Source organism: Crocuta crocuta, unplaced genomic scaffold, assembly GCF_008692635.1.
Source record: "Crocuta crocuta isolate KB4526 unplaced genomic scaffold, BGI_CrCroc_1.0 scaffold115, whole genome shotgun sequence".
Lineage (NCBI taxonomy): Eukaryota > Metazoa > Chordata > Mammalia > Carnivora > Hyaenidae > Crocuta > Crocuta crocuta.
The window spans coordinates 7,263,651-7,291,033 of record NW_027530575.1 but is presented as its reverse complement, the minus strand read 5'-3'; the positions used below and the strand labels follow the sequence as shown (position 1 = coordinate 7,291,033).

Below are 27,383 nucleotides of genomic sequence, written 5' to 3'. Positions count from 1 at the left end.
GCACCTGTCGGGGGGACACAGTGATGAGTTAGTGATCGAATTGCCCCACCACGTGGTAGGGAGTGCCAGCTGGGATCAGACAACCTCATGTCGGGCATGTCGCCTTCCAGAACTAGACTCCACCAGGTGCGGTGTGGGGAGAAAGCAGGTTCCTACCCAGGCCCAGCATTGCAGCTGCTCACGAGTAACACGACCGTGGCTCCCAGCAGACGCACCTGGGCCCTGGCAGCAGCAGGCGTAGGTGGCTGAATCAGGGCCGCAGGGGTTTGGTGGGCCCACCGTGCCAACACAGGTAGCATCTCTGGAGTTGTGACACTTCAAGCCTCTCCCCAGGCTCGGGGCTCTGAGTGCAGAAGTGATGGCTGGGAATCCAGCCAGGGAGTTTGGAAAAAATGTACGTGAAGCAACACCGTCCAGGAAGGCAGGTGGGGGCGTTCCGGGCCGCCCCGCTGATTGGCACAGCCCGGGATGAGCGCTGCTGCCTTCCCAAGCCTCTAGTCACACTCCCCGGGGCTCCTCCTGATGAACTGCGGCCCCAGCACCTCCTCAGCCCATGAGATCTGGCGGCCGTGGCCCCATCCTGGAAGCTCAGAACCGCCCAGACTAGCGAGCTTGCCTACTGAGCTGTGCTCAAGCGGGGCCCCCTGAAACAGGCCGGTGAGCCAGGGGACCCTCGGGGGAGGGGCAGACAGCTTGTTCCGCTCCTCACCCGTCAGCCCCGAGCTTCAGGGACAAGAAGAGAACCCCAGTTGATGGTACATAGGCCTAAACACAGACCTGTACGGCTCCCATGGTCCTGTGCTTTTGAGACATGGGTATCCTTTAAAAAACAGTTGTCTGTATGCTAGTGATGTTCTGGGGGTTTTTTCCCCCCATTTTTTTTTCAACTTTTTTTTTTTTTAATGTTTTTATTTCTGAGTGAGAGACAGCGTGAGCAGGGGAGGGTCAGAGAGAGAGGGAGACACAGAATCTGAAACAGGCTCCAGGCTCTGAGCTGTCAGCACAGAGCCCAACGCAGGGCTCAAACCCATGAACTATGGGATCATGATCTGAGCCGAAGTCGGATGCTTAACCGACTGAGCCATCCAGGCGNAAGCGAAAGTCAGTCGGACGCTTAACCAACTGAGCTACACAGGTGCCCTTTTTTTTTTTTCTTTCTGGGAGTAGAATTCATATACCACTAAGCTCACTCACTCAAGTTGTGCGGTTAAGCAGTTCTGTATATTCAGACTTGCGTAGTGGTCACCACAGGTCAGCTTTAGAGCATTCTTGTCACCTCGGAAAGAAGCCCCATCCTCTCCAGCTGCCCTCCTGTCCCTTTACTCCCACTAGCTCTGGCTCCAGACGTTTCGTATCAATGGAGCGATGTGCTAGCATTTGGCCTCTGGCCTCTTCCTGCCTGCAGACTCTTTCCAAGGTTTATCCGTGTGGCAACAAGTGTCGTTCCTTTCCCAGGCCGACCAGGGTTCTGTTGGACAGACAGACCGCACGCTGGTAACGTCTTTGTTCGTGTAGACACTTGGCCTCTTCCCACCCCTTGGCTACTGTGCCCAGCACTGCTGTGAATGTTGGGTGGACGAGACCTTGTGAGGAAGTATGCTGTGACTTTTCTCACGTGGTGGCCTGGAAATAGGATCGCTGAGTCGCGTGAGGGTGTCGTGTTTCGTCTTTCAAGGAGCCGCCAGACTGTTTTCCAGAGCGGCCGTGCCCTTAACGTTCCCGCGGGCGTCGTGTGACAGTTTCCGTTTCTCCATAACCCCGCCTATACTTGTCACCTGTCCTTTGGATCGCAGCCACGCCGGTGCTCGTGAAATGGTGACTTGGTTGTGGTCTTAGGCGCGTTTTCCTGGTGGCCGACGGGGTGGGACATCTGACGTGCTTGTGGGCCATTTGCAGGTCTTCCAGAGTCTCTTCATCAGATGTGTGGTCGGCAGGCATTTTCCCCTCTTCCGAGGGTTATCACTTCTTCGATGGCGTCCTTTGAAGCACAAACGTCTCTAATTCTTACGACATCCAGCATATCTGGACGCTTGTGCTGCGGGATGGTGTGTGAGGGTCCATTGAGAAATTCAGGAGCGTGTTTTCTTTCAAGGGGTTTTAGAGTTTCAGCTTTTACATGGGGGCCCCTGGTCCTTTCCGAGCAGTTCTTGTTTAGGGTGTGTGGGGGGTCCAACTCCATTTTCTTACAAGAGGCCGGCCAGTTGTTCGGCCCCATTTGTTGGGAAGGTCCTTTCCCTGTAGAGCGTGTGCCTGTTTGTATGTCGTCCCCGTTAAGAATTTGCATGAATGAAACAACAGAAAAGGCATTTGCCCAAAACACGTACTCCCTTTTCTCAGTGCTGGCCCTGTAGCCGGCCCACCTTTCCGGCAGCCGCTCTGGTGCCACGTGCACCAAAACTCTTCAGAATGTTGCTGGCTCGTGCCCTCTGACCTGCGTGTCTGGGCCTCAGGACCAGAGACCCTAGTGTTATCTCCCTAGGGTGGCTGCAACAGTGACCACAAACTGGGTCACTAAAAGCCACGGCAGTTTGTTCTGTCGGTTTCGGAGCTTAGAGTCTGAAGTCAAGGTGTCAGCAAGGCCCTTTATCCTCTAAAGGTTCTAGGGAAAGCTCCTTCCTCGCCTCCTCCAGCGTGTCGTGGCCCCGCTGCTCCAGTCTGCCGCCGTCTTCCGCGGCCCCTCCCCCGTGTGTCTTTGTGTCCTTCCCTGTCTCTCTTGGGGACATGCTCATTGGAGTTGGGGCCCACCCTGGCACAGGATTTCATTGTGCTCTTTAGATAATTATTCCTGTTATTTACTAGATAGGTAAATAATCCTATTTGGACGTAAGGTAATGTTCTGAAGTTCCTGATGGACTTGAGCTTCAGGGAANTCCCCCCCTTCCCGCCCCCCCCGCCTGTCACGCGCTCTTCAAGCTGTTCCTTTGGCCCGGACGCCTTACCCACCCCTGCTCAGAGCTCAGCCTGGTGCTGCCTCCTCTGGGGCGCACCTCTGACCCCCCACCAGGGCACACCTGCCCTCCCTCCACCATCAGAGCACCACTCACCCTCCTTCTTGGTGATCAACACACTTTTAGCCACATTTGCAAGATATTTGCTTATTACCCTTCCCTCCATGAGGGGTTTTTCCCACACTGTGTCCTCAGCGCGTGGCTCAGTGTCCTGCTCACAGTCGCAGCTGATACGTGTGGGACAGATGACCAGCACATCCCTCTGAGTCCCACCGCCGCTCCCTTTTCTGATTCTAGGCTCCCCTGAAAATGTGGCTACTTATTCCTTTATTTGCGAGGATAAAACGCACGAATTAGTTATTGCCATTGAGAATTAGTAAGCTGGTATTGTTTGAAAATTAATATTGTTCACAGACAGGCCCTCTGCTCAGCACTTCCTCTTCCAAGAATCCATGTACAAGTAACACGGCCGTGGGTCATGGCCTTACTTACACTAGCACCCCTCCCCCAGATGGAAACAACCTAAATCCCCAAGAACCCGGAATTTTAAATGAGGTTGCATTGTACAGCGAAACACTAAGCAGACATTCAAAATTTTGTTGCAGAAAAACCCAGAGAATAGTAAGCAAAAGCATGAGTCCCAATGTGATACACGGGTGCGACTGTAGCTCTGTCCTCGGTCCCACACGTGTCGTGTGAAGGACCAGGGGAGTCCCAAAGGCGGTGGGAGGTGATGGCCGTTTGCAACATGAATGTCCCTAACGCCACAGACCCGCACACATAAAAATAGCTACAGCGGTCAGTGTTCTGTATGTTTCACTGGTTTTTTAGAAAAATGTAGAGTTTCTAATGCAGAAGTATTAATAGTGTCACCTACGTGTGGAGGGATTCTGGGGTTAAAGTCTTTGGTCTGCATTCAGTAAAGATATGCCTCTTGAATTGGTAAAGAAACGCGACTGTGTGTCTGTTAAGGACAGGCAGCCACCGGGGCACATGGAGGCGTGGTGGGCCTGCCCCGGTCCCCCAGGGCCCGGCCAGAGCCCCGGTGAGCATCGTGCCCGGCTGGGCCCCGCGGGTCTGTGCCGCGGCCTTTGCCTGTCGACCTCGGTGCTGGCTGTCCTATTTTACCACTATTGACCCTGAAGGCCATCGAGGAGGGCACGCTGGAGGAGATCGAAGAGGAGGTCCGGCAGAAGAAATCCTCTCGGAAGCGAAAGCGGGACGGCGACGCCGGCTCCTCCACCCCGACCACCAGCACCCGCAGCCGTGACAAGGACGACGACAGCAAGAAGCAGAAGAAGCGCGGGCGGCCGCCCGCCGAGAAGCTCTCCCCCAACCCTCCCAACCTCACCAAGAAGATGAAGAAGATTGTGGATGCCGTGATCAAGTACAAGGACAGGTAAGCCAGGGAGCGCGAAGGGCGAGGCGCGGGGGTGACGTTCGAGGGGACCCTGAGGGAGGGGGTGTGGGGACGAGGGCTCCAGCAGAGGCAGGGGTCTGTGCCATGACGGGTGACAGCGAGGAGGCCCCTGGGGCTGGAGCACAGCATGAGCAGCTGTCCCCTCCCCGTGCTGCTCGCATGGCCAGCAAGCCTGGGTCCCTCCCTGGTGTCACCGGGCCATGGCGGGTGGGCCGCGTGTGGCAGCACGTCTTCTCAAGACAAACAGGGCTGGGCTCCGGGGCTCGGGGGCCCTGCCCTCACAGGCACGCCACATAGGAGACCGCAGCCAGGCTGTTCGCGGCTCACAAGCGCCACGTAAACAACCTATTACCGTCCTCCCCGGCCCTCTGGGGGAACACGTGCTCATTCGGCCAGCTGGGGGCAGGTCGCAGGGAGTGACAGGAGGTGACCACGGGCATGAGGCCTGCTCCTTCCTCAGGACTCAGCTCGTTGTGCTCTCCTGTGTGGTCCGTAGCGGCCAGCACGGCCGTCCCAGTAACAGGAGGGTTGTCCTGCTTGATTTTAGAGTAACGCTTGGCACTTCGTCATTAAGCAAAGTGAGGCTTCATTGTCATCTGTAGGAGGGGAAATGTCAGGGTGGAAGCTCTGAGCGCATCATCTGGAGAACTTCTTACCAAGTGTGAGATTTTGGGGGGTGGTGATGAGTAGTACCCAAACAAAGGTTACAAATTGCCCTTTAAAAAAGAATCTTTTAAGGGTGCCTGGGTGGCTCCATCAGTTAAGCGTCCAGCTCTTGATTTCAGCTCAGGTCACGATCTCCCCATTCCATGGGATCGAGCTCCGCACTGAGCTTCGCACTGTCAGTGCAGAGCCTGCTTGGGATGCTCTCTCTCTCCCTCTCTCACTGCCCCTCTCTTGCTGGTACGCATGCACTCTCCCTCAACATAAATGAGATGAACTTTAAGTAAAATAAAAATGAGAAAGACTCTTTTATCGTTAGAAGGGAAACAAATGACTGAGAAAGGCCTATTGAAGCTCAGCCACTCACTCTCAAAGTATAGCTGCGGTATTGAGAAGAAAATACGGAGCTAATTTGCAGACTTCACCTTTGAGGTAAATGCCACACAAAAAGTAGAAGACTCACAATTACTTAAAATACGGAACGTGCGGGGCGCCTGGGTGGCTTAGTCGGTTAAGCGTCCGACTTTCGCTTGGGTCATGATCTCGCGGTTCGTGGGTTCGAGCCCCGCGTCAGGCTCTGTGCTGACTGCCAGCTCAGAGCCTGGAGCCTGTTTCAGTCTGTGACTCCCTCTCTCTCTGACCCTCCCCTGCTCACACTCTCTCTCTCTCCTAGTAATAAATAAAACAAAAAAAAAAAAATTAAAAAAAAAAATACAGAACGTGCAGGGGCCTCCCGGGCTGAGTTGATTCAACGTCCAACTCTTGATTTCCGCTCAGGTCATGATCCCAGGGTGGTGGGATCAAGCCCCGTGTTAAAACCTGGAGTGTGCAAAAGTCCAATGAAAGTAGACCCCAGGGTTTTCTTCTCAATGACCTTCTTGCGAGGGAATCTTAAAACTATCAAAATGAAGAAGACCCTTGAAGGTTAGGGGCCAAGGATGGATGCCTGAAAACATTCTCTGACCTTTTGGATATCCAGATGGAGAAGGTGAACTTTGACCCTGCCCAACAGCTTACATGTATGTTAACTTGAAATGGAGACCAGACCGGAATTGAAAGGGAAAACAGTTCTCGAGGGAGGCACGGATAATCATCTTCCCGGCCTCGAAGCAGGGGTAGACTTCCTGAGCGCCCACAAGCGCTGCTCCCCGAAGAAGACTTGTGAATGAGACTTCACTGAAATTGAGAACAGTGGATTGTCCCAGGCCCTCATGGAGCCAGTGGATGCTACTGCAGACCAAAAATCGTAAATGGGCAAAAGTCACAGACAGACGTCTCCTGGAAGAAGACATCCCAGTGACCAGTGAGCATGTGAAAAGGTGGTCGGGATCAGCGCACCGACCTCACAACGCCAAGGTCACGCACAAGAAATCCAGAGACGCTTCCATAGGCTCACTGGAATGGCCAAAACTCGGTTGAGGGTTGGCAGGGACGTGGGGTAGGTGCACCTCGCGTGCTGCTTTTAGGAGTGGACAGCTGTTTGGCACTGGACCTCCTCACCCAGGGATTGTTGAAGCACGTGTGTTCACCAAAAGACACGTACAGGCACGTGTGCATAGCAGCCTGGATCGTAACGGCCCCAAAGGGAACAGCCTGGTGTCCATCTGTAGGGAAATCGTCTGGTGGCCTCATCGAAGAGCAGAATTCCAACAGCCACGGAACAGACATTCTGCCACTCCCTGGGAGAACCTTCTAGGCATTTTGTTGAGTGAAAGAAGCCAGACACAAACCGGTACCTGCTGTACACTTCCATCATGGGAAGTTCAGCAGCCGGTCTGTGCCGATGGGCGTTGCATGGTGGTTACCTCGACAGGCAAACGTTCGTCAAGATCCACGTTCAGGATACGTGCGCTTTCCTGTGTTGTGTTACACCTCCGTTTAAAAAAAAAAAAGATACTTGGAAGCAGCCAAAAATACGTCCAGTTTTTGAGTCATCCTGTGACTTCCTGAGAAAGCCTTCTGAGCATCATCCTTGGCTGTGTTTCTGTGAGAAGAGAGGAGGTGGTCCCCCGGCTGCCACAGACAGTTGTCTTCCCACATCTGCAAGAGTTTCCCCGACACGTGCAAGACCGGGCGATAAGGCGTCATCAAACTACACCCGGCTCTGTGGCCTAGCGATCCCTAGTTGAGAGTTCTCTTGCAGGAGGCTGAGATCCTGGCGGGGCCTCCAGGATCTGGTTTGATGAAAGGCCCCGGCTCTGGTGTCCCAGAGCTGCCTGCCTGGCCCACCTGAGACCCACAGGGCAGGACGCCCTGGCGGAGGGCTCGATGCCTGGTTCCCGTCCCCCACCCCCACCCCCCCGTTCTCCCGCAGTGGATGGCGTCACGGGACTGGGAGCTCTCTGCCAGAGTGGGAGAGGCGTGGGGACTTGCAAGCAGAGACGGTGCATGGGGGAGGGGGTAAGGGAGTCCCCTCATGCGCTGCCGCTTTGCTGTGGTCACACAGATCATGCAGGCCCCGTAGACTCGGGGAAATAGTCTCGTTTTCCTGCTTGAAAAGTTACCTCATCGCAAATACTTTCAAAGATGACGTTTGGGTAAAAGTCTGACCTATTTAATGGATGCTTTTGACGTTCGTTGGCACATGGAATTTGAAACCGTGGGAGGAAACAACAGTGTGGTTCCCCCTGTTGAGAGATTGGGTGAGAAGCGAGGCCACCCTCGCCCTGAACACCCACCACGGAGCTCAGGGATCCGAGACCACCCGGAGGCTTGCTAATTCTCGTTTGTTACAGTAAACGGACAAAGTGACATGGGGCCAGAATCCCGCAGAGTTCTGTGTATGTGGCTTCTAGCCCCCTCTCCACTGCAAGTTGCTGATGGCAGACGTCTCCTGGTAGCATTAGGTGACGACACACAGGGCACCGCCAGCCGGGGAGCCCTTGATGTTTAGAGTATTTATCGGAACTTGTCTACCCCATGGCCGGCCTCAGGCTTCAGGCCCTCTGTAGGTTGAGCTGACCCCACACGACCCATCGCCCCTACCCTAAATCCCATTCTTAGACTCTGGGCCTGAGGCCCCGGGTTAACCGAGGCAGCCCATCAGGCAGGACATTTCAAGGACTGAGAGTTCACCTCCCGGGAGCCCAGCGCAAAAGCCAGGCCTCCCTTTGGAGCAGGTGAAATTCTTAAGGCCTGCTTGTCAGGCACCTGGAAGGTTCTGAGGACCAGCCACTGCCACACCAAAGAGAACCAGGATGGAATAAACTTGGAAGGAGCTGACATATGCTTTCTTGTTTCAAACTTCTAATATACCTCCTTTCCAGAAGGTACCAGGAAAGATTTGTATTAAAAGTTTTTTGTTGTTTTTTTCACTTCCCAGAACTTTTTTTTTTTAATGTTTTATTTATTTCTGAGAGAGAGAGAGAGAGAGACAGCGTGAGCAGGGTTGGGGCAGAGAGAGAAAGAGACACAGAATCTGAAGCAGGCTTTAGGTTCTGAGCTAGCTGTCAGCACAGAGCCAACGCGGGCTCGAACCCACGACCCATGAGATCATGACCTGAGCCGAAGTAAGATGCTCAGCCGACTGAGCAACCCAAGCGCCCCTTTGCAGAACTTTTTAATTAGCTAAATTCTTTTTTTTTAAATATTTTTATTTATTTCTAGGAGAGAGAGAGAGAAACAGCGTGAGCAGGGGAGGGTCAGAGAGAGAGGGAGTGAGAGCCCGAAGCAGGCTCCAGGCTCTGAGCTGGCAGTCAGCACAGAGCCCGACGCGGGGCTCGAACCCACGAACCACGAGATCATGACCTAAGCGAAAGTCGGACGCTTAACCGACTAAGCCACCCAGGCGCCCCTAATTAGCTAAATTCTGTACTTGATTTAAACATGGGGCCTGAGGAGAGAACACATCGTTAGAGCTTGGTTCCTCCTGGACGCCAAAGAATGGTCACAGGACGCTGTCAGCATTTGGGTTCGCGGTGTCCCGAGTCTGCCTCCCAAGGCCCCTGCGTCCAGGGTGTCCCTGTGTCCCTGTGACTCTGAAGAGNATGCTCCGGTTCCCAGCCCAGCGCCTGTGGGAGGCGGGGCTGCGTCTCCAAGCAGCCATGTGACGTCTCTGGTTCCATTGCGCCTCTGTTGCTGTGTGAGCAGGGCCACCCTTCTGTCCGTTGGCATCACTCCGGATGTTTTTAACTACTTACTTCAGGATCTCCCCCAGGGGTATTTAAATACCAGTGCAGTCACATTTGACAATGTCCTTGTCAACCAAAGGTAGCTTTCTATCCTCATCCACCAAAGGTAACCTCCTGATCTAGAAGCTTTCAGTCCCTTCACACCTGTTCCAATTCAGGGTGGCCAAACCCATCCCTCCCAAGGCCCCTGCGTCCAGGGTGTCCCTGTGTCCCTGTGACTCTGAAGAGGGGTGCCATGAAGCAGAGCCTGAGGATAAGCAGGGGCCTGCCAGGGAAGAGGAAGGAAGCAGTGTCCTAGGCAAAGGGGACAGCGTGCGCAGGGGCTCTGAGGCCCAGGGCTTGGGCGTCCTATGTCCAGGGAACGCCAGGTAAGGCAAGGGGACTACAGAAGGCCGCCCCCTGTGCAGGGCCTCATGGGGTCCCTTCTCCTGGGTGCGTGGAAACCTCTGACTGCATCAGGGAGCCCTGTAACGAACAGCCAGACTTGGAACCAGAATTAAGAAAGTAAGTTCGAGGGGCACCCAGGTGGCTCGGGCTGTGGACTGTCCGACTTCGCCTCAGGTCATGATCTCATGGTTTGTGAGTTCTAGCCCCGCATCCGGCTCCCTGCTGTCAGCGCAGAGCCTACTTCAGATCCTCTGTGCCCTCTCTTTCTCTGCCCCTCGCCCCCCATGCTCTCTCCAAAGTGAATAAACATTAAAAAAAGAAAGAAACTTGGGGGTCGGGACTTTCGCTTTCAAATCTAAACATGCAGGGGCGCCTGGATGGTTCAGTCGGTTAAGAGTCTGACTTCAGCTCAGTTCATGATCTCCTGGTTTTATGAGATCAGGCCCCACGTCGGGCTCTGTTCTGACAGCTCAGAGCCTGGAACCTGCTTCGGATTCTGTGTCTCCCTCTCTGTTGCCCTCCACACTCATGCTGTCTCTTTCTCTCTCAAATAAATAAAAACATTAAGAAAATATTTACAAAAAACAAAATCTGAACACGCCAGTGAGTTAGGCACAGGTTCCCAGTCAGGTCAGGATCTTGTTGTGGGGCTCTGGGCGCTGCCGCTTGATGTCTTCATCCCTCCATCCTTCAGAGGGCGGCAGCAGAAGGGACCAGGGTCCTGGGCACTGTCTCTGGGGCTGGTCGGCAGGCGTGTGCTCTGGAGCCCATACTTGGTGCCTTGGGGGAGGCTTCGGAGAACTGCAGCTGCCGCGAAGAGCCGTTTAAGCAGGTGGGCTGGAGAGGCCCCTCTGTAGAACTGTGCTCCCCATGGGGCCGTGCCACTCGGCCTTTCCTGGCGACAGGGCAGAATCACGGCTGCTGTGAAGACTGCGTGCCCAGCGGTGGAGGTGTCCGTGCTGAGCTTCCAGAACGTGACCACACCGCTGTCACAGAAGAGAACATCTTTGTTCTTAGGAGATTCTTGCGAGTTTCTCGCGGTGGCTCTGAAAGATGGAGGATGTGTAGATGCTGCCCTGGCTGAACCTCCTGTGGCTGAACCCTGCTGAGCAGCCCCTCCGGCCCCCTCCCCTTCCCTTGCTAGGAGGCAGCAACCTTAAAGGGGCCAGAGGGCTGAAGTGTCCCGGTCTGGATTCATCATCCATGACCCTGTCTCCATGTCCAAGTCCGCAGCACAGTAGGGTCCCCTGAGTGGGATTGTAGACACCCCAGGAGAGACACCGTGGGCCAGCCCCGAAGCCGTGCGGAAGATGAAGGGCGCTAGCCAGATCCATAGCGGCGGCCTCCGCCTGGGCCGGGCAGCCGCTGCCTGAGACCTGCAGTCACGTTCCCTGCGCCCTTGTAGGAGCCCTGTGCCNTGAGCAGGGGAGGGTCAGAGAGAGAGGGAGTCACAGACCGAAACAGGCTCCAGGCTCTGAGCTGGCAGTCAGCACAGAGCCCGACGCGGGGCTCGAACCCACGAACCACGAGATCATGACCTAAGCGGAAGTCGGACGCTTAACCGACTAAGCCACCCAGGCGCCCCTAATTAGCTAAATTCTGTACTTGATTTAAACATGGGGCCTGAGGAGAGAACACATCGTTAGAGCTTGGTTCCTCCTGGACGCCAAAGAATGGTCACAGGACGCTGTCAGCATTTGGGTTCGCGGTGTCCCGAGTCCGCCTCGGCGGCCCTGATGCTCCGGTTCCCAGCCCAGCGCCTGTGGGAGGCGGGGCTGCGTCTCCAAGCAGCCATGTGACGTCTCTGGTTCCATTGCGCCTCTGTTGCTGTGTGAGCAGGGCCACCCTTCTGTCCGTTGGCATCACTCCGGATGTTTTTAACTACTTACTTCAGGATCTCCCCCAGGGGTATTTAAATAACAGTGCAGTCACATTTGACAATGTCCTTGTCAACCAAAGGTAGCTTTCTATCCTCATCCACCAAAGGTAACCTCCTGATCTAGAAGCTTTCAGTCCCTTCACACCTGTTCCAATTCAGGGTGGCCAAACCCATCCCTCCCAAGGCCCCTGCGTCCAGGGTGTCCCTGTGTCCCTGTGACTCTGAAGAGGGGTGCCATGAAGCAGAGCCTGAGGATAAGCAGGGGCCTGCCAGGGAAGAGGAAGGAAGCAGTGTCCTAGGCAAAGGGGACAGCGTGCGCAGGGGCTCTGAGGCCCAGGGCTTGGGCGTCCTATGTCCAGGGAACGCCAGGTAAGGCAAGGGGACTACAGAAGGCCGCCCCCTGTGCAGGGCCTCATGGGGTCCCTTCTCCTGGGTGCGTGGAAACCTCTGACTGCATCAGGGAGCCCTGTAACGAACAGCCAGACTTGGAACCAGAATTAAGAAAGTAAGTTCGAGGGGCACCCAGGTGGCTCGGGCTGTGGACTGTCCGACTTCGCCTCAGGTCATGATCTCATGGTTTGTGAGTTCTAGCCCCGCATCCGGCTCCCTGCTGTCAGCGCAGAGCCTACTTCAGATCCTCTGTGCCCTCTCTTTCTCTGCCCCTCGCCCCCCATGCTCTCTCCAAAGTGAATAAACATTAAAAAAAGAAAGAAACTTGGGGGTCGGGACTTTCGCTTTCAAATCTAAACATGCAGGGGCGCCTGGATGGTTCAGTCGGTTAAGAGTCTGACTTCAGCTCAGTTCATGATCTCCTGGTTTTATGAGATCAGGCCCCACGTCGGGCTCTGTTCTGACAGCTCAGAGCCTGGAACCTGCTTCGGATTCTGTGTCTCCCTCTCTGTTGCCCTCCACACTCATGCTGTCTCTTTCTCTCTCAAATAAATAAAAACATTAAGAAAATATTTACAAAAAACAAAATCTGAACACGCCAGTGAGTTAGGCACAGGTTCCCAGTCAGGTCAGGATCTTGTTGTGGGGCTCTGGGCGCTGCCGCTTGATGTCTTCATCCCTCCATCCTTCAGAGGGCGGCAGCAGAAGGGACCAGGGTCCTGGGCACTGTCTCTGGGGCTGGTCGGCAGGCGTGTGCTCTGGAGCCCATACTTGGTGCCTTGGGGGAGGCTTCGGAGAACTGCAGCTGCCGCGAAGAGCCGTTTAAGCAGGTGGGCTGGAGAGGCCCCTCTGTAGAACTGTGCTCCCCATGGGGCCGTGCCACTCGGCCTTTCCTGGCGACAGGGCAGAATCACGGCTGCTGTGAAGACTGCGTGCCCAGCGGTGGAGGTGTCCGTGCTGAGCTTCCAGAACGTGACCACACCGCTGTCACAGAAGAGAACATCTTTGTTCTTAGGAGATTCTTGCGAGTTTCTCGCGGTGGCTCTGAAAGATGGAGGATGTGTAGATGCTGCCCTGGCTGAACCTCCTGTGGCTGAACCCTGCTGAGCAGCCCCTCCGGCCCCCTCCCCTTCCCTTGCTAGGAGGCAGCAACCTTAAAGGGGCCAGAGGGCTGAAGTGTCCCGGTCTGGATTCATCATCCATGACCCTGTCTCCATGTCCAAGTCCGCAGCACAGTAGGGTCCCCTGAGTGGGATTGTAGACACCCCAGGAGAGACACCGTGGGCCAGCCCCGAAGCCGTGCGGAAGATGAAGGGCGCTAGCCAGATCCATAGCGGCGGCCTCCGCCTGGGCCGGGCAGCCGCTGCCTGAGACCTGCAGTCACGTTCCCTGCGCCCTTGTAGGAGCCCTGTGCCTTCCTGATTAGAATCAAAGAAATGTCTTTTTGGAGGTGAAAAGTTTATACCTCTGATTTGCAAGAAACGAGCCCTGGGGAAGGTCTTGCACCCGGAGCGCTCCCCCATAACACGGGGCTGTAGGTGGCCGCCAGCCCCATAGGCTAGTCCCTTGTGGAGGAAGGGTGGAGGGTGGGTTGGCCAGGAGCCCTTTCATGAGGGGCCACAGAGGCCTCTGACTTGTCCAGCCCCGGCCTTTGGAAGGCCAGACAGCCCTTTGTCTGGAGCCTAAGGTCAGAATGGGTGCGCTCCGGGAGAAGCCAGCCCTCTGCCTGTGGCTCCAGGCGTGGGGTCAGCACTTTGTATTTGGCCCAGAGCCTGTCATGACAAACACTGAGGGGAGGTGCGAATCCCCATCATCAATGCCCACGCCAGGCCGAGGCCAAGGGGGCTCTAAGCCACGGGAGGACCTCCCAGGTCGCCATGCCGATTGTGCGGAGTCTGCCGCGGGAAGCTGGTTCCCGCCCAGGCTTCTCTCCCCGCTGGTGATGGATCAGCAGGGAGCACAGCAAAGGAAAGGGGCCACTGTCTTGGAAGGGCCTTAAGCCTAAAATTACAGGGGCGCCTGGGTGGCCCAGTCGGTGAAGCATCCGGCTCTTGATGTCAGCTCAGGCCATGATTTCTCAGTAGTGAGACCCAGCCCCGCGTTGGGCTCTGCGCTGAGCTTGGAGCCTGCTTTGAATTCTCTCTCTCCCTCCCTCTGCCCCTACCTCACTTGCATGTGTACATGCACACTCTTTCTCTCTCAAAATAAACTTTAAAAAAAAGTAGAAAGGCGCCTAGGTGGCTCAGTTGGTTAAGTGTCTGACTCTTCATATCAGCTCAGGTTATGATCTTTGTTTGTGGGATCAAGCCCCACGTCAGGCTTCACTCTGACATTGCAGAGCCTGGTTAGGATACATTTTCTCTCTCTGTCTCTCTCTCTTTCCACCCCCCACCCCGTCTGCCCCTCCCCAACGTGCACACATGTGCTGTCTCTCAAAACAAATAAACATTAAACCATTAAAAAAAAACTAGAATTGTGTATACACTCAACAAAGGACAGGTACAGGCACTGGACTCCAGAAATGAGTAGATTTGGGCGAACTAGTCCTGCCCTCGGCCTCCCTGAGTCCCATGACAGAGCGTTCTTTTCTTTTCTTTTTTTTTTTTAAGTTTATTTATTTAGAACATGCTGAGGAGGGGCAGAGAGAGGGAGTGAGGGAGAATCCCACACAGGCCCCACACTGACAATGTGGAGCCTGTGTGAGATCCTTCTAAAGTGCTCAGGCATTTCAGCAAGGTGCTCCTTCTCTTCACAAGGAAAATAATAAAGAAATGGTCACAGGGCACCTGGGTGACTCAGTCAGTTGAGTATCGTCTTCAGCTCAGGTCATGATCTCGCAGTTTGTGAGTTTGAGCCCCATGTCGGGCTCTGTGCTGACAGCTCAGAGCCTGGAGCCTGCTTCCCTCTCTCTGCCCTTTCCCAGCTCGCACTTTGTCTTTCTTGCTCTAAAAAATAAACAAAAGTAAAAAAGAAGTGGTCATGAAAATGGAAGATAATAAGACAAGAAGTATAAAAAGAAAATTCAAAATAGCTGGAAAAGAAAAATAAAATGAGAGGAAAGCATGAATAGTAAGGTCCAAAGTCAGGGAAATGAGAAATCACAAAAGAACAGGTAAATTTATTTTTTAATTTTTTTTTTTTCTAGGAGAGAGAGAAAGAGCGTGAGAAGGGGAGGGTCAGAGAGAGAGGGAGTCACAGACTGAAACAGGCTCCAGGCTCTGAGCTGGCAGTCAGCACAGAGCCTGACACAGGGGTCGAACCCACGAACCGCGAGATCATGACCGAAGCGAAAGTTGGACACTCAACCGACTAAGCCACCCAGGCGCCCCTAGAACAGGTAAATTTAAAAAAACTAAAGGACAGCCAGCTAAAAGAACTGAAAGGTTAAAGTTCCAAGGTGAAACTAGGTAAAAATGTAAGTTAACTAAGGTTAAAAGTTAGGAGGGAAGAAAGAGTGGGTGTCAGGGCGTCGGGAAGGTCTGGAGGTAGGTCTGTCAGTTCCGGATGGACCGGAGGATCCCCAGCACCCTCGGTTCCAGAGTGGGGGGTACAGAAGGGGCTTTGCGGCCTCCCCAAGGGCCCTTGTTGCATTCACGGCCTGCCTGGGGGCACTGCGTGGATGCACCAAGTTGCCACCACCAGGAGCCTGCCTGGATTGTGATCCGGCATCTGCTGCTTTGTGTCATGCTGGGGGGCGTGCATCTTTTTTCAGAGCTTGGGGTTTCCTTTCCACAATGAAAATGTCAAATCAAGCTCTTTCCCAGCTTGGGTTACTTGAGTGGGGGAGCCCCAGGGTTTCTTTAAAATGAGATATGGGGGGGCACCTAGGTGGTTGGACTGCAATGGAGACATGCACCCCCACGTGTGCCGTTGGCTCATTGGAAACCGTGAGCTCATTAGACACTTAATCAGCAATATACCCTCCAGCCAATCTTGGCCTTGGCACACGCACCACGAAATAAAGCTTCCCCCGGTTTTGGCTGCCGGGAAAGTGCCAAGGGCACAGATTCAATGGCCCGGAGACCGTTATCCTCAGCGGGCTCGCTGTTAACGTTATTTCCTTTCATTTCCTAAGAGCCAGCACTGAGATTACCCTTTGCTCATGGAATACCTTTTTTTTTAATTTTTTTTTAATGCTTTTATTTATTTCTAGGAGAGAGAGAGACAGCGTGAGCAGGGGAGGGTCAGAGAGAGAGGGAGTCACAGACTGAAACAGGCTCCAGGCTCTGAGCTGGCAGTCAGCACAGAGCCCGACGCGGGGCTCGAACCCATGAACCGCGAGGTCATGACCTAAGCGAAAGTCGGACGCTTAACCAACTAAGCCACCCAGGCGCCCCATGGAATACCTTTTTTTAAATGTCTGTTTATTTTTGAGAGAGAGAAAGCAATTGAATCCCAAGCAGGCTCCGTGCTGTCACCACAGAGCCCGATATGGGGCTCAATCCCAAGAATCGTGAGATCATGCATGACCTGAGCCAAAAGCAAGAGTCAGACGCTTAAGCGACTGAGTCACCCAGGCGCCCCTATGGAATACCTTCTGAGATGGTTTCCACTGAATTGTCTGCAGCTAAATCAGTTTTGATTTTTTTTATTAAAAAACATTTTTAAATGTATATTTTGAGAGTGAGAAAGAACACACATGAGCAAGGGAAGAATAGAGACAGAGAATCCCCAGCAGGCCCCGAGCGGTCCACGCAGAGCCCAACATGGGACTTGAACTCACGAACTGGGAGACCATGACCTGAGCCAAAAGCAACAGTCCGACGCTCATTCAGGTAAATCAGCTTTGAAACGCCCGAGCTCCTCTTATCCAGGACTTTGCAGGCTCGGTTGGCTGACTGAGGGTCAAAAGAGAACATGGTCCCAGGACTTGAAGGTGTCGTTGAGAGATGTCACAGGAAGATGGTCTGAACTGGACTCTGGGAAGGCAAATGAGGCTGGGGGACAGAGGGGGAGTCTTTCCTGGCAGATCGGGACCACTTCCGTACTGGGCTAGAAGGATCCGCCTTGGGCACCACCTTCGGTAGATTGCTTGTGGAGTCTGGCCCCCCAGCTGTACGTGTCTCACCTGTGAATTAGGAATGTTTTTTTCTTTTTTTAATGATTTCAGAAAAATGAAAAGAATATGAATATCCCATGACATGAAGTTCTACGAGATTCTCATTTCATCATTCATAAAAGAAGTTGTGTTCGAACACAGCCAAAGCTCATTTGTCTGCGTGTTGCCTGCGACCACTTTTGTGCAACAGCGGCAGAACTGGGTAGTTGTGACAGAGATGGTAGGGCCCATAGAGTCTAAAAGATTTANTCATTTCATCATTCATAAAAGAAGTTGTGTTCGAACACAGCCAAAGCTCATTTGTGTGTTGCCTGCGACCACTTTTGTGCAACAGTGGCAGAACTGGGTAGTTGTGACAGAGATGGTAGGGCCCATAGAGCCTAAAAGATTTGCACCCAGTGGGTTCCAGAAAAGGTGTACTTACCCATGATTTAGAGCGGCACACAGGAACGGGTGGGGGCGTGCCTGACTGAGGCCGGGGGTGATACGTGCTCGAGCCTGCCTGCCACCCACTCTCAGAGCCTCTCTGGTGTCCCCATCTGTTAGAACGGCGTATGGATGGATGATCTCTTTGATGCAAAGAGTTCGGGGTTCTGTCCTGCTGGGGGGAGGTGGCTCTTGGTCTTTTCTGATTCTCTTATCTTCTTCCTTTGCATGTTGTAACTTTAAGGACGTGTCAAAGGGACGTTTGCACCTTTAGGCTCTGCATGCCAGGAAACCAGTTCTAAGACCTCCGTGTCTAGGGATTCCTGTGGCTGGGGGGTCACAGAGGAGCTGGCGAAGCCCAGCTTTGGAGACCCAGAGCTGGCTGCCACAGCTCTGGGCTCCGTCCTGAAGGCTTCACTCCCCACGAGGAAAGCGACCTCTGCTTTCCCAGCTCCAGGTGGAATCACAGGGAAGGCCCTGGTTGGCCAGTTTGCATTCCAGGCCTTTGCCTGGACCAGTTGCTAAGCCCAGGTGGGTGAGGTGCTGTGCTTGGTCCCGCCTGAGTCTTGGGGAGAGGTTGGGGCTCCATGCTGGGCAGCGCCGCCAGAACCCCCTCAGTTGGCATGGGCGAGGGCCCATTTGCATTGGGGCGCAGACCCCATCTGGACCTGTTGAACAGTAAGGCTCCTGACCGGGACCCGACTCTCCGGACTCCAACAAGGGCCTGTAAAACTAGACAGGCCCCTCCCCCAACGTCGTTAGACGTGTTGCCTCAAACCGTTGAGGGAGAAGTGCTCCCCGGGCTAGACTTGGAAGGAACTGGGTCCCGCCTGTGTCTCGTGTCCTGTTGTCATGGGGACAAGGCAGGGAACGAGGTAGAACATCATCCCTGCTCTTGAGAGCCGGGGTGTGCAGGGCAGGAGAATACCCTCATCTTCGTCATTCTCGCCATCACACGCAGCGGTGGCCGTAGCTGCTGTCGCTTTTACTGCCGACCCGGGTGGCAGCCCTGGCGTGTGTCTGAATAGGGTTCCCAGGGCGGGTCCTCACGGTTTCAGGATTTCTCCAAGCTCCTCTGCTCCCATCCCCCTGCCGCCAGGGCAGCCGGACGCCGGGCCAGGCCCGAGATCAAGTTCCAGACAGCTCTGCCTGCAGCAGTGTCTTCAGACACATCTCATAAGACAGGAGGCTGACACGTGACACGGGCACGCCACCATGCACTCAGGGGGCGGTGGGGTTCCCGGCAGTTGCTGCCAGTCTCGTCTGGAACAGGGTGGTGTACAGATGCCCATGCAGCATTGGGGGCGATGGGACACTCTTACTCGGAGAGGACCTTCGTGACAGCCAAGTTTGACCCCTGCTCCGTGGCCCGGAGGCTCTCACCCCGAGCTGTGTCTTCTTTCATTCGGCGGCTGTGTGCCCGGCGCTGTTCCAGGCGCCAGTCGTACAGCAGCGAATGAACCAGGCAAAGTCTCAGCCCTCGTGGTCTGCGTTCTAGTTCGGGGAGGACACAGACACCTAGGATTCGGGGGGGCGGAACGGCAGCTGTGCCTAGGGACCGGCTTCCCATCCAGTACTGTAAAAAGGTTGAATTGTCAACGTTTCTAGAAGAACACGCAAGCTCTGTGTGACAGGCCAGGAGAAACACTGGATGGAAAAGGGAGTATTGGTAAACCGGAATTTGACTGAAAGCAAGATCCATTCACCAAAAGACCCCTCGTGAGGGGAAGAAGACAAGCCGCAGACTGGAAAAGGCGTTGGCGGTGAACCTGGTGGACCAAGGGCCCTCTGAGGGAGGATAAGGGCGTGAGCAGGCAGTGCCGGAGAGCGCCTGCGAGGGGCCCGTCTGCCTGTGAGAGGACGTCCGGCTTCACTGCCCAGCGAGGGGTTGTGAATTCAAACCACAGGGAGGCACCGGTTCACAGCCAGCTTGGAGAACAGCCGCACCAAGAAGGGCTGACCGTGTGCCCAGCGGACAGGGTGAGAATAGCCCATCAGCTGCCGCAGACATGACCAGGGGCCTCTGCCCCGCTGTCCAGCACTTCCGCCCCCAGGGGTGTTCCCCAAAGAAGTGCAAGCCAGACGCCTGGACGTGCGCGTCTACAGCCACTTGCCTCGTGGTGCCCAAAACTGACACGGGCCAGGCCTCGGACAGCAGCAGATGGACAAGCAGACCGTGTGGCACGTGCCTCCAGGGACAGATCTCATGGCGATGAGGGAGACAGCCAGACCTGGGAGCTTACCTTGTGTGACCCGGTAACAGCACATTCAAGAAGAGGTCAAGCCCCTCCAGGCCCCAGAGGTCAGGCAGCCTGGCACAGCTCAGGGAGCTGAGTGCGAGAAGTCTGTGCCTGTCGTAAATTACGTCTTCGTCCCTCTGTTACACTACGTGAGGGGAGCTGGGTGCGGGTCAGAGAACCCAGGCGGAGCTGACATTTGCTGTGAGGTGATGTGAGGGCTGCAGCTGGGTCTCCCCGGGGGCAGTGGCTGTGATGACTCCGAGGAAGGGGACAGAAAGACGCTGATGTCAGGGGCCACGGGCAGCCCACGCTGGTCAAGCTGCCACCAGAACGATTTTGGGTTTTATTCCCAGGGAGGTAGGCAGCTGTGACCTGTCCACCTCTAATGCAGAGGTGAGGAGAGGTGCTGAGTGAGCCTAGAAGGCCCTCCGCCCCAAGCCTGCCACTGGTGGTGGGTGGGGGTCTCCAGGGGACTCCTGGGGGTTAATAATGACATCACAGCACTTTGCGGATTTCCGAGAGGTCTTTGCTGTCGAAGAGAGGGTGGCTTTCAAAGGCCCCCATCGTCCTGGTGCCCTGTCCCTCCGTCACGCACAGCCGGTCCCAGGCCATCCGCACTCAGACCTCATTGCACCGGGGAGATGTCAGGCAGGGTGCCCAACGTGCCATTGTTCCGAAGGTTTGTAAGACGGCCTGTCTCGTGCTGTTCTTTCCTCTCTCCAGCAATTTCTAAGCCCCATGGAGGAGAGGGGGTTTTATTACAGCACTTCACAGTGTATTCCAGCGCTGGAGTCCCGCTTCATGACAAGCTCCTTCAAGGGCCATGCATGTGCCAAGGCTCAGCCACCATCACGGACGCCACCGATGGGCACGTGTGGCCTGCGGAGCCCTGCCCTTGCGCTGTGTGCAGCACCCCCACACCTGTCAGCGCGCTGCAGACTGAATCTGGGAGGCGCACCGGCGTTTCTACAAAGTGAAATGGAGGAGAAAACTTCAGTCCATCTCAGGAAGGAAGTCCCTTGTGCGGGAGAAATTCTCTTACCTTGTGGTTGCAGTTGTGTCTCCTGGAGCAGAGTGAAGAATGTGGCTTTGGCTGTGGGTCGTGGTCCATAATGACCGTGCTGCCAGCAAGAGAAAGGGGAGCTCATGGAAGGTTAAGGGAGCCGCGGGGTGCGTGCAGGTTGGTGGGCCATAGGCTCAGGTCCACTTGGCCCAGGGAGAACGCCCAGCCCTTCTGCTCTCCCTCTTCTCGTTTTTGGAGTTGATGCGAACAAGCTCCCGTTCTCTCTGGCCAGACCACCCACCAGCCTATTCCCAAGAGAAGGGAAGCCTGAGTCTGCAGGGAGAGGCCCACGGCCCGCAGGGGGCTCACCCTCCTCTTTGTGCGACCAGCTGGACCAGCACAGGGATGGAGCTAAAGAAAGAGGGGGGAGGCGGGCACTCGCTGAGTGCAGGCACCCCTCCTTGGCGCAGGGAGCACAGGTCCGAAGGGCCCGGAAGGCAGAAGCCCGAGGTGGGCCACATCCGGGCAGAGCCTGCCGAACCTCCCGCCTCCGCCTCTGAATGACAGTTTGGGGAGGACATGTGTGTCAAGCGCCCAGCCCAGAGCCAGGACCCAGTGGTTGTGCAAAGCATGGAAGGCGCAGGTACTGGATTCCAGCTCCCGCATGTCGGGCCTGCATCTCGGGAGACCCAAGCCATGGGAGGCGGGCCAGGGCTCTGGTGAGGCACAGAGGCCCCAGACGCGCAGATAGCTTCCAGCATCCCAGCCTTGGGGAGGATCCAAAGCAGGCTCCTGGCTCTGAGCTGTCAGCACAGAGCCCGACGCAGAGCTTGAACTCCCGAGCCATGGCATGACCTGAGCTGGAGTCGGACACTTAACGGACTGAGCCCCCGGGCGCCCCAGACAAAGCTGCTGCCTAGCCCAGTTGTGACATTGGGAGCATCCAGCAGCAAAACCCGAAATGCAGTGGTGGGGTTACTACTGGCTTCTGGAACCATAAACAAGAATGAGAACGGTGTGCACTCAGTACGTGCAGACCGCAGGATGGAGAGGGTGGGCTGCTCTGTCCTTCGAGAACTGTCTTGAAGAGAAGAGAAGCGGTGCTCAGGAGGAAGCCACAGTTGCCAGGAGCCAAAGGGCCTCAGCCTGCCAGCCTCACCGAGCCCGTCCTCTGTCTCCGAGGGGACTTTGGGAGAGCCGAGGCCATGGGCCAGACGTTTGGACAATGGGACCCACGTGAGACCACAGCCAGAGCATGTGGGGTCCTGGGTGAAGAGAAAGGACCTACAGAACAGGGCCTCGACCAGGTCACCGGCTCCCTGGGCCCCGCGGGGCGGGGTCTCCATCCTACAAGGCTGACAGGGCAGAAAGAGACTGTCGAGTTGACTTCTCCCGTCTGCCAGTCCTCGAAGGGCCTGCTCCCTCCCTCGCCAGGCAGGCCCAGGAGTCCTGTCCCCAGATGGAGCCAGGCGTGGGTGTGGCACGGCCTGGTGGCCAAGTNAGGGCCGTCCGGGGCGCATCTTTCCTCCGTTTCCCTGTGGAAAACTCACGTTCTCAATAGCCGACACTAGAGAGCTGCTTTTGTCTTCCGCTGGCGTCTTTCCGGGGGGGCACCTTTCTCCTCCGTGTGCTTTTGCCAATCCTCTGAAGGTCGCTGCAACACAGGCAGGCCGATGTTTACCTCGTACGTAAATAATTGTGATTCTGCCTCTTTCGAGTGCCGAGGCTTTTATGGCATTTGGCGACATTCCCTCCAGGGGCAGGGAGGATGGGGTGAGGGCAGAGGCTGGGTTCCCATTCATCCCTGGCCTCTCAAGAATGTTCCAGAACTCACAGGAAATAACTCCTGAACACATCAACTCTCACCCTTTTTGTCCTCACACAATGGGGGCTGTCCCAGTGGGCGGGGCCCGCGAGTGACGCGCACTGTGTCCGCCTTGCAGCAGCAGTGGACGTCAGCTCAGCGAGGTGTTCATCCAGCTGCCGTCCCGCAAGGAGCTGCCCGAGTACTACGAGCTCATCCGCAAGCCCGTGGACTTCAAGAAGATAAAGGTGACCCTGACGTGGATGGCGGGACCTGGGCTTTATCCGCAGGGATGTGCGGATCTGACCCCGTACCTTCCGTGGGCACCCCTCCCCTCTTGGGGAGCTACGGGGACGCACGGGACAGATGGCCGGGAGCAAACGGGGCAGAGCCCGGGCTGTCTGACCAGGGACCCAGGCACAGGCTCGTGGGGTTGCTAGTGGCCCCACAGGCCCTGCAGCACAGGTTGGGGGAGAGGGTCCCGCGGACGTGCTGGTGGGCAGCCAGCGTTCGGGCTCCGTCTGGATCACCCAGGGCCTGGGCTTTGGCCACGCGGCTCTTGTGGGCGTCTGAACAGAGGTGCCCGGAAGACTGGGCCATGACTGCATGAAGCAGAGGGACTCCCGGCCTCGGGGTCCCCCAGGCACCAGGCAGATCCCCAAGGTAAGGCTGCTTCTCGAACCCCGCCCGCAGGAGCGCATCCGTAACCACAAGTACCGCAGCCTCAATGACCTGGAGAAGGACGTCATGCTGCTGTGCCAGAATGCTCAGACCTTCAACCTGGAGGGCTCCCTGGTGAGGAGGCACCTGCAGCCAAGGGCATCCGCTCCTCGCTTCACCCCCCCTTCACAGCTAGGCCCCAGGCTGGCATGCCCCTCCCCACTCCATTTTGAATTGACTGATTAAAAAAAAAAAAAAATTCCCGGGGAGCCTGAGTAGATCAGTTAAGCATCAGACTCTGGATCCAGGCTCAGATCTTGATCTCACAGTTTTGTGAGTTCGAGCCCCACATCGGGCTGTGTGCTGACAGCACAGAGACTGCTTGGGATTCTCCTTCTCCCTCTTTCTCTGCCCTTCAACTCGTGCTCGCAAGCACTCTTTCTTTCTCTCTCTCCCTCTCTCTCTCTCTCAAAATAATTAAAAAAAAAAAATTAAAAATTTGCCTACAACTTTGAATATTTTGCCAATTCTAAAAGCAATGTAGGGGTGCCTGGGTGGCTCAGACACTTAAGCATCCAACTCTGGATTTCGGCTCAGGTCATGATCTCAGTTTGTGAGTTCAAGCCCCAAGTCGGGCTCTGTGCTCATAGTGTAGAGCCTACTTATAACTCTCTCTCTCTCTTTGTCTGCCCCTCTCCTGCTTGTGCTCTCTCTCTCAAAATAAATAAAGGCAATGTATTCATTCCTGAAAGGAGCAAAGAGAGAAACAGGCAGATTGGAAGAAATAAAGTCAGTCCTATCCACCCAGGACAACCCTATGAGCAATCCAATGTGTGTGGGGGGGGATTTTATTTTGAATTCACTAGGGACTCCCTTGAAAGGAATCGTGTAGATATGTCCTTTCCTACAGTGAAATTAATACCCACACACAACTTTGCGTTAGCTAACTTTGCCCGCCTGTGTCTAGGATGGATGTGCCATGGAGAAGGGACTGTACGCTCCTAGCTTTGTCGGAAACAGTGCCTTAAACAAGGGACACACGTTTCCAGAACCTTTAAAAGCAAATGCACAAATTTCGGTTCAGGTCACCATCTCACGGTTTGTGGGTTCGAGCCCTGCATCGGGCTCTGTGCTGACAGCCAGCTTAGAGCCTGGAGCCTGCTTGGGATTCTGTGTCTCCCTCTCTCTCTGCCCCTTACCTGCTCACGCTGTCTCTCTCTCTCAAAAATAAATTACAAAAAAAAAGAAACCATTAAAAATTTTAAATAAATAAATAAAAGCAGATGCTCTCGGATTCTTCGGGGGGAGGGAGGAACCTGTAGCCATTCCTAAACTAACACACCGGCCTTGTCTCCAGGGCCATTTCATCAGCCTCCTGTGCTCTCAGGCGCTGACGGGGGACCAGTTACTGAGATGGCCCTCTGCCTGGTACAGGCTGTCCTTGCCGGAGGGCGGGCCCGGAGGCCTCAGCCCACTCACCCCGCATGTGTCTCCTTCCAGATCTACGAAGACTCCATCGTCCTGCAATCGGTGTTCACCAGCGTGCGGCAGAAAATTGAGAAGGAGGATGACAGTGAGGGCGAGGAGAGTGAGGAGGAGGAGGAGGGCGAGGAGGAAGGCTCTGAGTCTGAGTGTGAGTCCGGACATCGGGTGGCCGGGCAATCTGACATCACAGCCAGGCAGCCGCCCCTGATCGGCCTGCCACTCTCTTCCAAGCTCACGTCTGTCTTTCTTCTTCCCCCTCTTTCTGTTCCCTGCCCCAGCCCGCTCGGTCAAAGTGAAGATCAAGCTCGGCCGGAAGGAGAAGGCACAGGACAGGCTGAAGGGGGGCCGGCGGCGACCGAGCCGCGGATCCCGGGCCAAGCCGGTGGTGAGCGACGACGACAGTGAGGAGGAACAGGAGGAGGTGAGCCCCCGGAGCGCTGGCTGTGCGGAGCAGGTGGCCGGTGGCTAGCTGGGTCTTTGGAGATCTGTCCCCATGCCAGGTCCAAGACCTCCTGGCACGGCCTTGGGAGGGTAAATGCTCTGGCAGCCCACCCCACAGATGGGAAGACTGAGGCTTAGGGTTGTACATGGCACGTAACTCAAGACCAAGTCTGCGAGTGGGGCAGAGTCGCCTATCCAGGACACCAGGGCTGCCATGCTGAGGCCCGTGGGGCCACGTCTTGTCGAGGGCAGGGCCGGGAGGCAGTGGGATTGAAGACGCCCCTAGACCGTCCCCCATCTGTCTTCCCTGAGCAGACACGGCACCCTCGGTAGCTGAGGCTTCCGGGACGCCCTTGCCCCATGTAACATAGGAGGTGCCCCCCAAGGCCTCCCTCTGCTCGTGGCTCTGTTCTGGCCCACGTTAGGAGCATCTCCAAAGAATGGTAGGGGATAAAAACAAAATGCCATGATCTGAAATGACAAGAACAGCGTGGAGCAGGCCCCTGAGCGGTGCTGGGAGTGGCATGTGGGAGCACCGTGCGGTCCCTGCACCCCAGGGAAAAGCAAAGGGAGCACCTAGCCCATGGCGGGCATTGGGGGGGTTGGGTGGCAGACCCACTTGCTGGATTCAGATAAGCTTTGCCCTCTGGCTATGGCCTGGGTATCCGGCCCTTCCCTGCTCTGGGGCCTGGGCGGCTCTGCATTTCCGCCCAGCAGGGAGTGGCCCAGCCCAACTCCCTAAGCACCCTTTGCCCTTTCCTCGTTGCTGTTCTTCTCATACGACCATTTGCCAGGATAGCAGCAGAAACTGGCACCTCGGAGTAAATCTGACTGTAGGCAGAGACAAGGACATCAGCGGTGTCCTGAACCGGGAGGGCCGGCCTGTGTTTCTGGAGACAAGGGTCCGGGCGGTAAAGCTCCCCATCTGCCCAGTCCGGATCCAGCGGAGCTCGTTGTGGCCCTTATCTACACAGAACAAATCTCTTACGTAGTCAGGAGGGACCGAGGTGGTTTTGATGCCCCAGGTCAGGGGCGCAGCTGGGCACATGGTGGTGGGAGGAAGCAGAGAAGGCCCAGCGAGCCTCCCGGATCTCGAGGACGAGTCGGTGTGAGCACAGGGGCCAGTCCTTAGGAGAAAGTGACATTGAGATTTGGCCATGGCAATGGGGGTGAAGCCAGAGTCGCCCGCCCCTGGCCTCACGGCACCTCTCTGCGCTCGCGCACAGCCAGCCAAAGCTGTTCAGGTCCCGAATGTACTGGGGCACAGAGGGGGGCGGGGGGGCGCCCTCCACAGCGGGGCTGACTCGTGCTCTCTCCTCCTGTCCCCCTCCAGGACCGCTCAGGAAGTGGCAGCGAGGAAGACTGAGTCCCAACATTCCACAGTCTCGACCCCGGGCCCCTGGTTCCCGAGCCGAGGCGGCGTAGCCCTTAGCAGTAACGGGTAGCAGCAGATGTAGTTTCAGACTTGGGGGAAACTGTATAAACGAAAATCTTCCATATTTATACGGCAGAGAAGATGTAGGACTGTTTGTGTCTGGCCCCGTCCCGGCATCGGTAGCGTTTGTAACAGCATTAACTGTTTAAAGCCAGAAAGAAAAAAAAAGAATTATGAATTGGGGAACACGCGGCACCTGGCTGTCTCCTTTCCCGGCAGTGCTGTTGCGGCCGCAGTTTGGAATCACTGTAGTTTAAGCCGTGGATGCATGTTTTTGTAGCCGTCCACTCCTCGTACTGTATTTTACCGGACAGGTCAGGCTCGCCGGGGCCGGGGGCCGCAGGCCCGGCGGGAGTATGTCAGTGTCACTGGATGTCAAACAGTAATAAATTAAACAGACGACAAAACTCACAGCCTCGCCTTCCGGTGGATTCACTCCCTGCTCCCTGCGTGGCGGTGAATCCTTGGGGGTGGGAGGGTGGGGGTGCCTCGTCCAGGGCCCTGTGCTCCCATCACCAAATCCCATGGGACCCAGTGGGGCACCAAGGCCCAGCTCGGGCTCCTGGCCCTAATGGGAGCCACTGCCATTCTCCCTCGTCAGGCATGGGGCAGACACCTTGGTCCCTTCCCTCCCCACCTGCAGCCGAGGGGGCCACACAGAGGCCAGGACCGCCACCTGGGGAGCCCAGGGCATCCAAGAGAGCACCCAAGTCCAGAACTTAACCTTGTTCCTTTCGGTACTTTTTCTCTCTTGACTAAGATCTTCTCTTCATGAGTCGCTGCCGTCACATTTGCTTCTCATTCTTCAAACAATGCTCCCCTTAGTTCCTTGAAATTTTTTTTATTGTTTGTTTTTGAGAGACACAGCACACGAGCAGGGGAGGGAAAGAGAGGGGGGGAGACACGGAATGCGAAGCAGGCTCCAGGCTCTGAGCTGTCAGCACAGAGCCCGACGCGGGGCTCGAACCCACCAACCGGGAGATCGTGAGCCTAGCAGAAGTCAGGTGCTTAAC

At 55.7% G+C, this 27,383-nt stretch overlaps 1 protein-coding gene across 3 annotated transcripts in view; it reads left to right on the top strand.

Moving 5' to 3' along the window:
* Positions 1–26,783, top strand: part of SMARCA4 (SWI/SNF related BAF chromatin remodeling complex subunit ATPase 4) — a 75,862-nt gene extending 49,079 nt beyond the window's left edge. For 2 of the 3 annotated variants that reach the window (XM_077767916.1, XM_077767915.1), the window contains 6 exons: positions 4,094–4,347; positions 22,489–22,597; positions 23,043–23,144; positions 24,510–24,642; positions 24,773–24,915; positions 26,269–26,783. In XM_077767916.1, coding sequence (XP_077624042.1) covers positions 4,094–4,347; positions 22,489–22,597; positions 23,043–23,144; positions 24,510–24,642; positions 24,773–24,915; positions 26,269–26,301 — 774 coding nt within the window. In that variant the 3' untranslated portion in view covers positions 26,302–26,783. The remainder of the gene's footprint in view (positions 1–4,093; positions 4,348–22,488; positions 22,598–23,042; positions 23,145–24,509; positions 24,643–24,772; positions 24,916–26,268) is intronic. The other variant, XM_077767917.1, reaches the window with a different exon arrangement.
* The last annotated feature ends 600 nt before the right edge of the window (positions 26,784–27,383 follow it).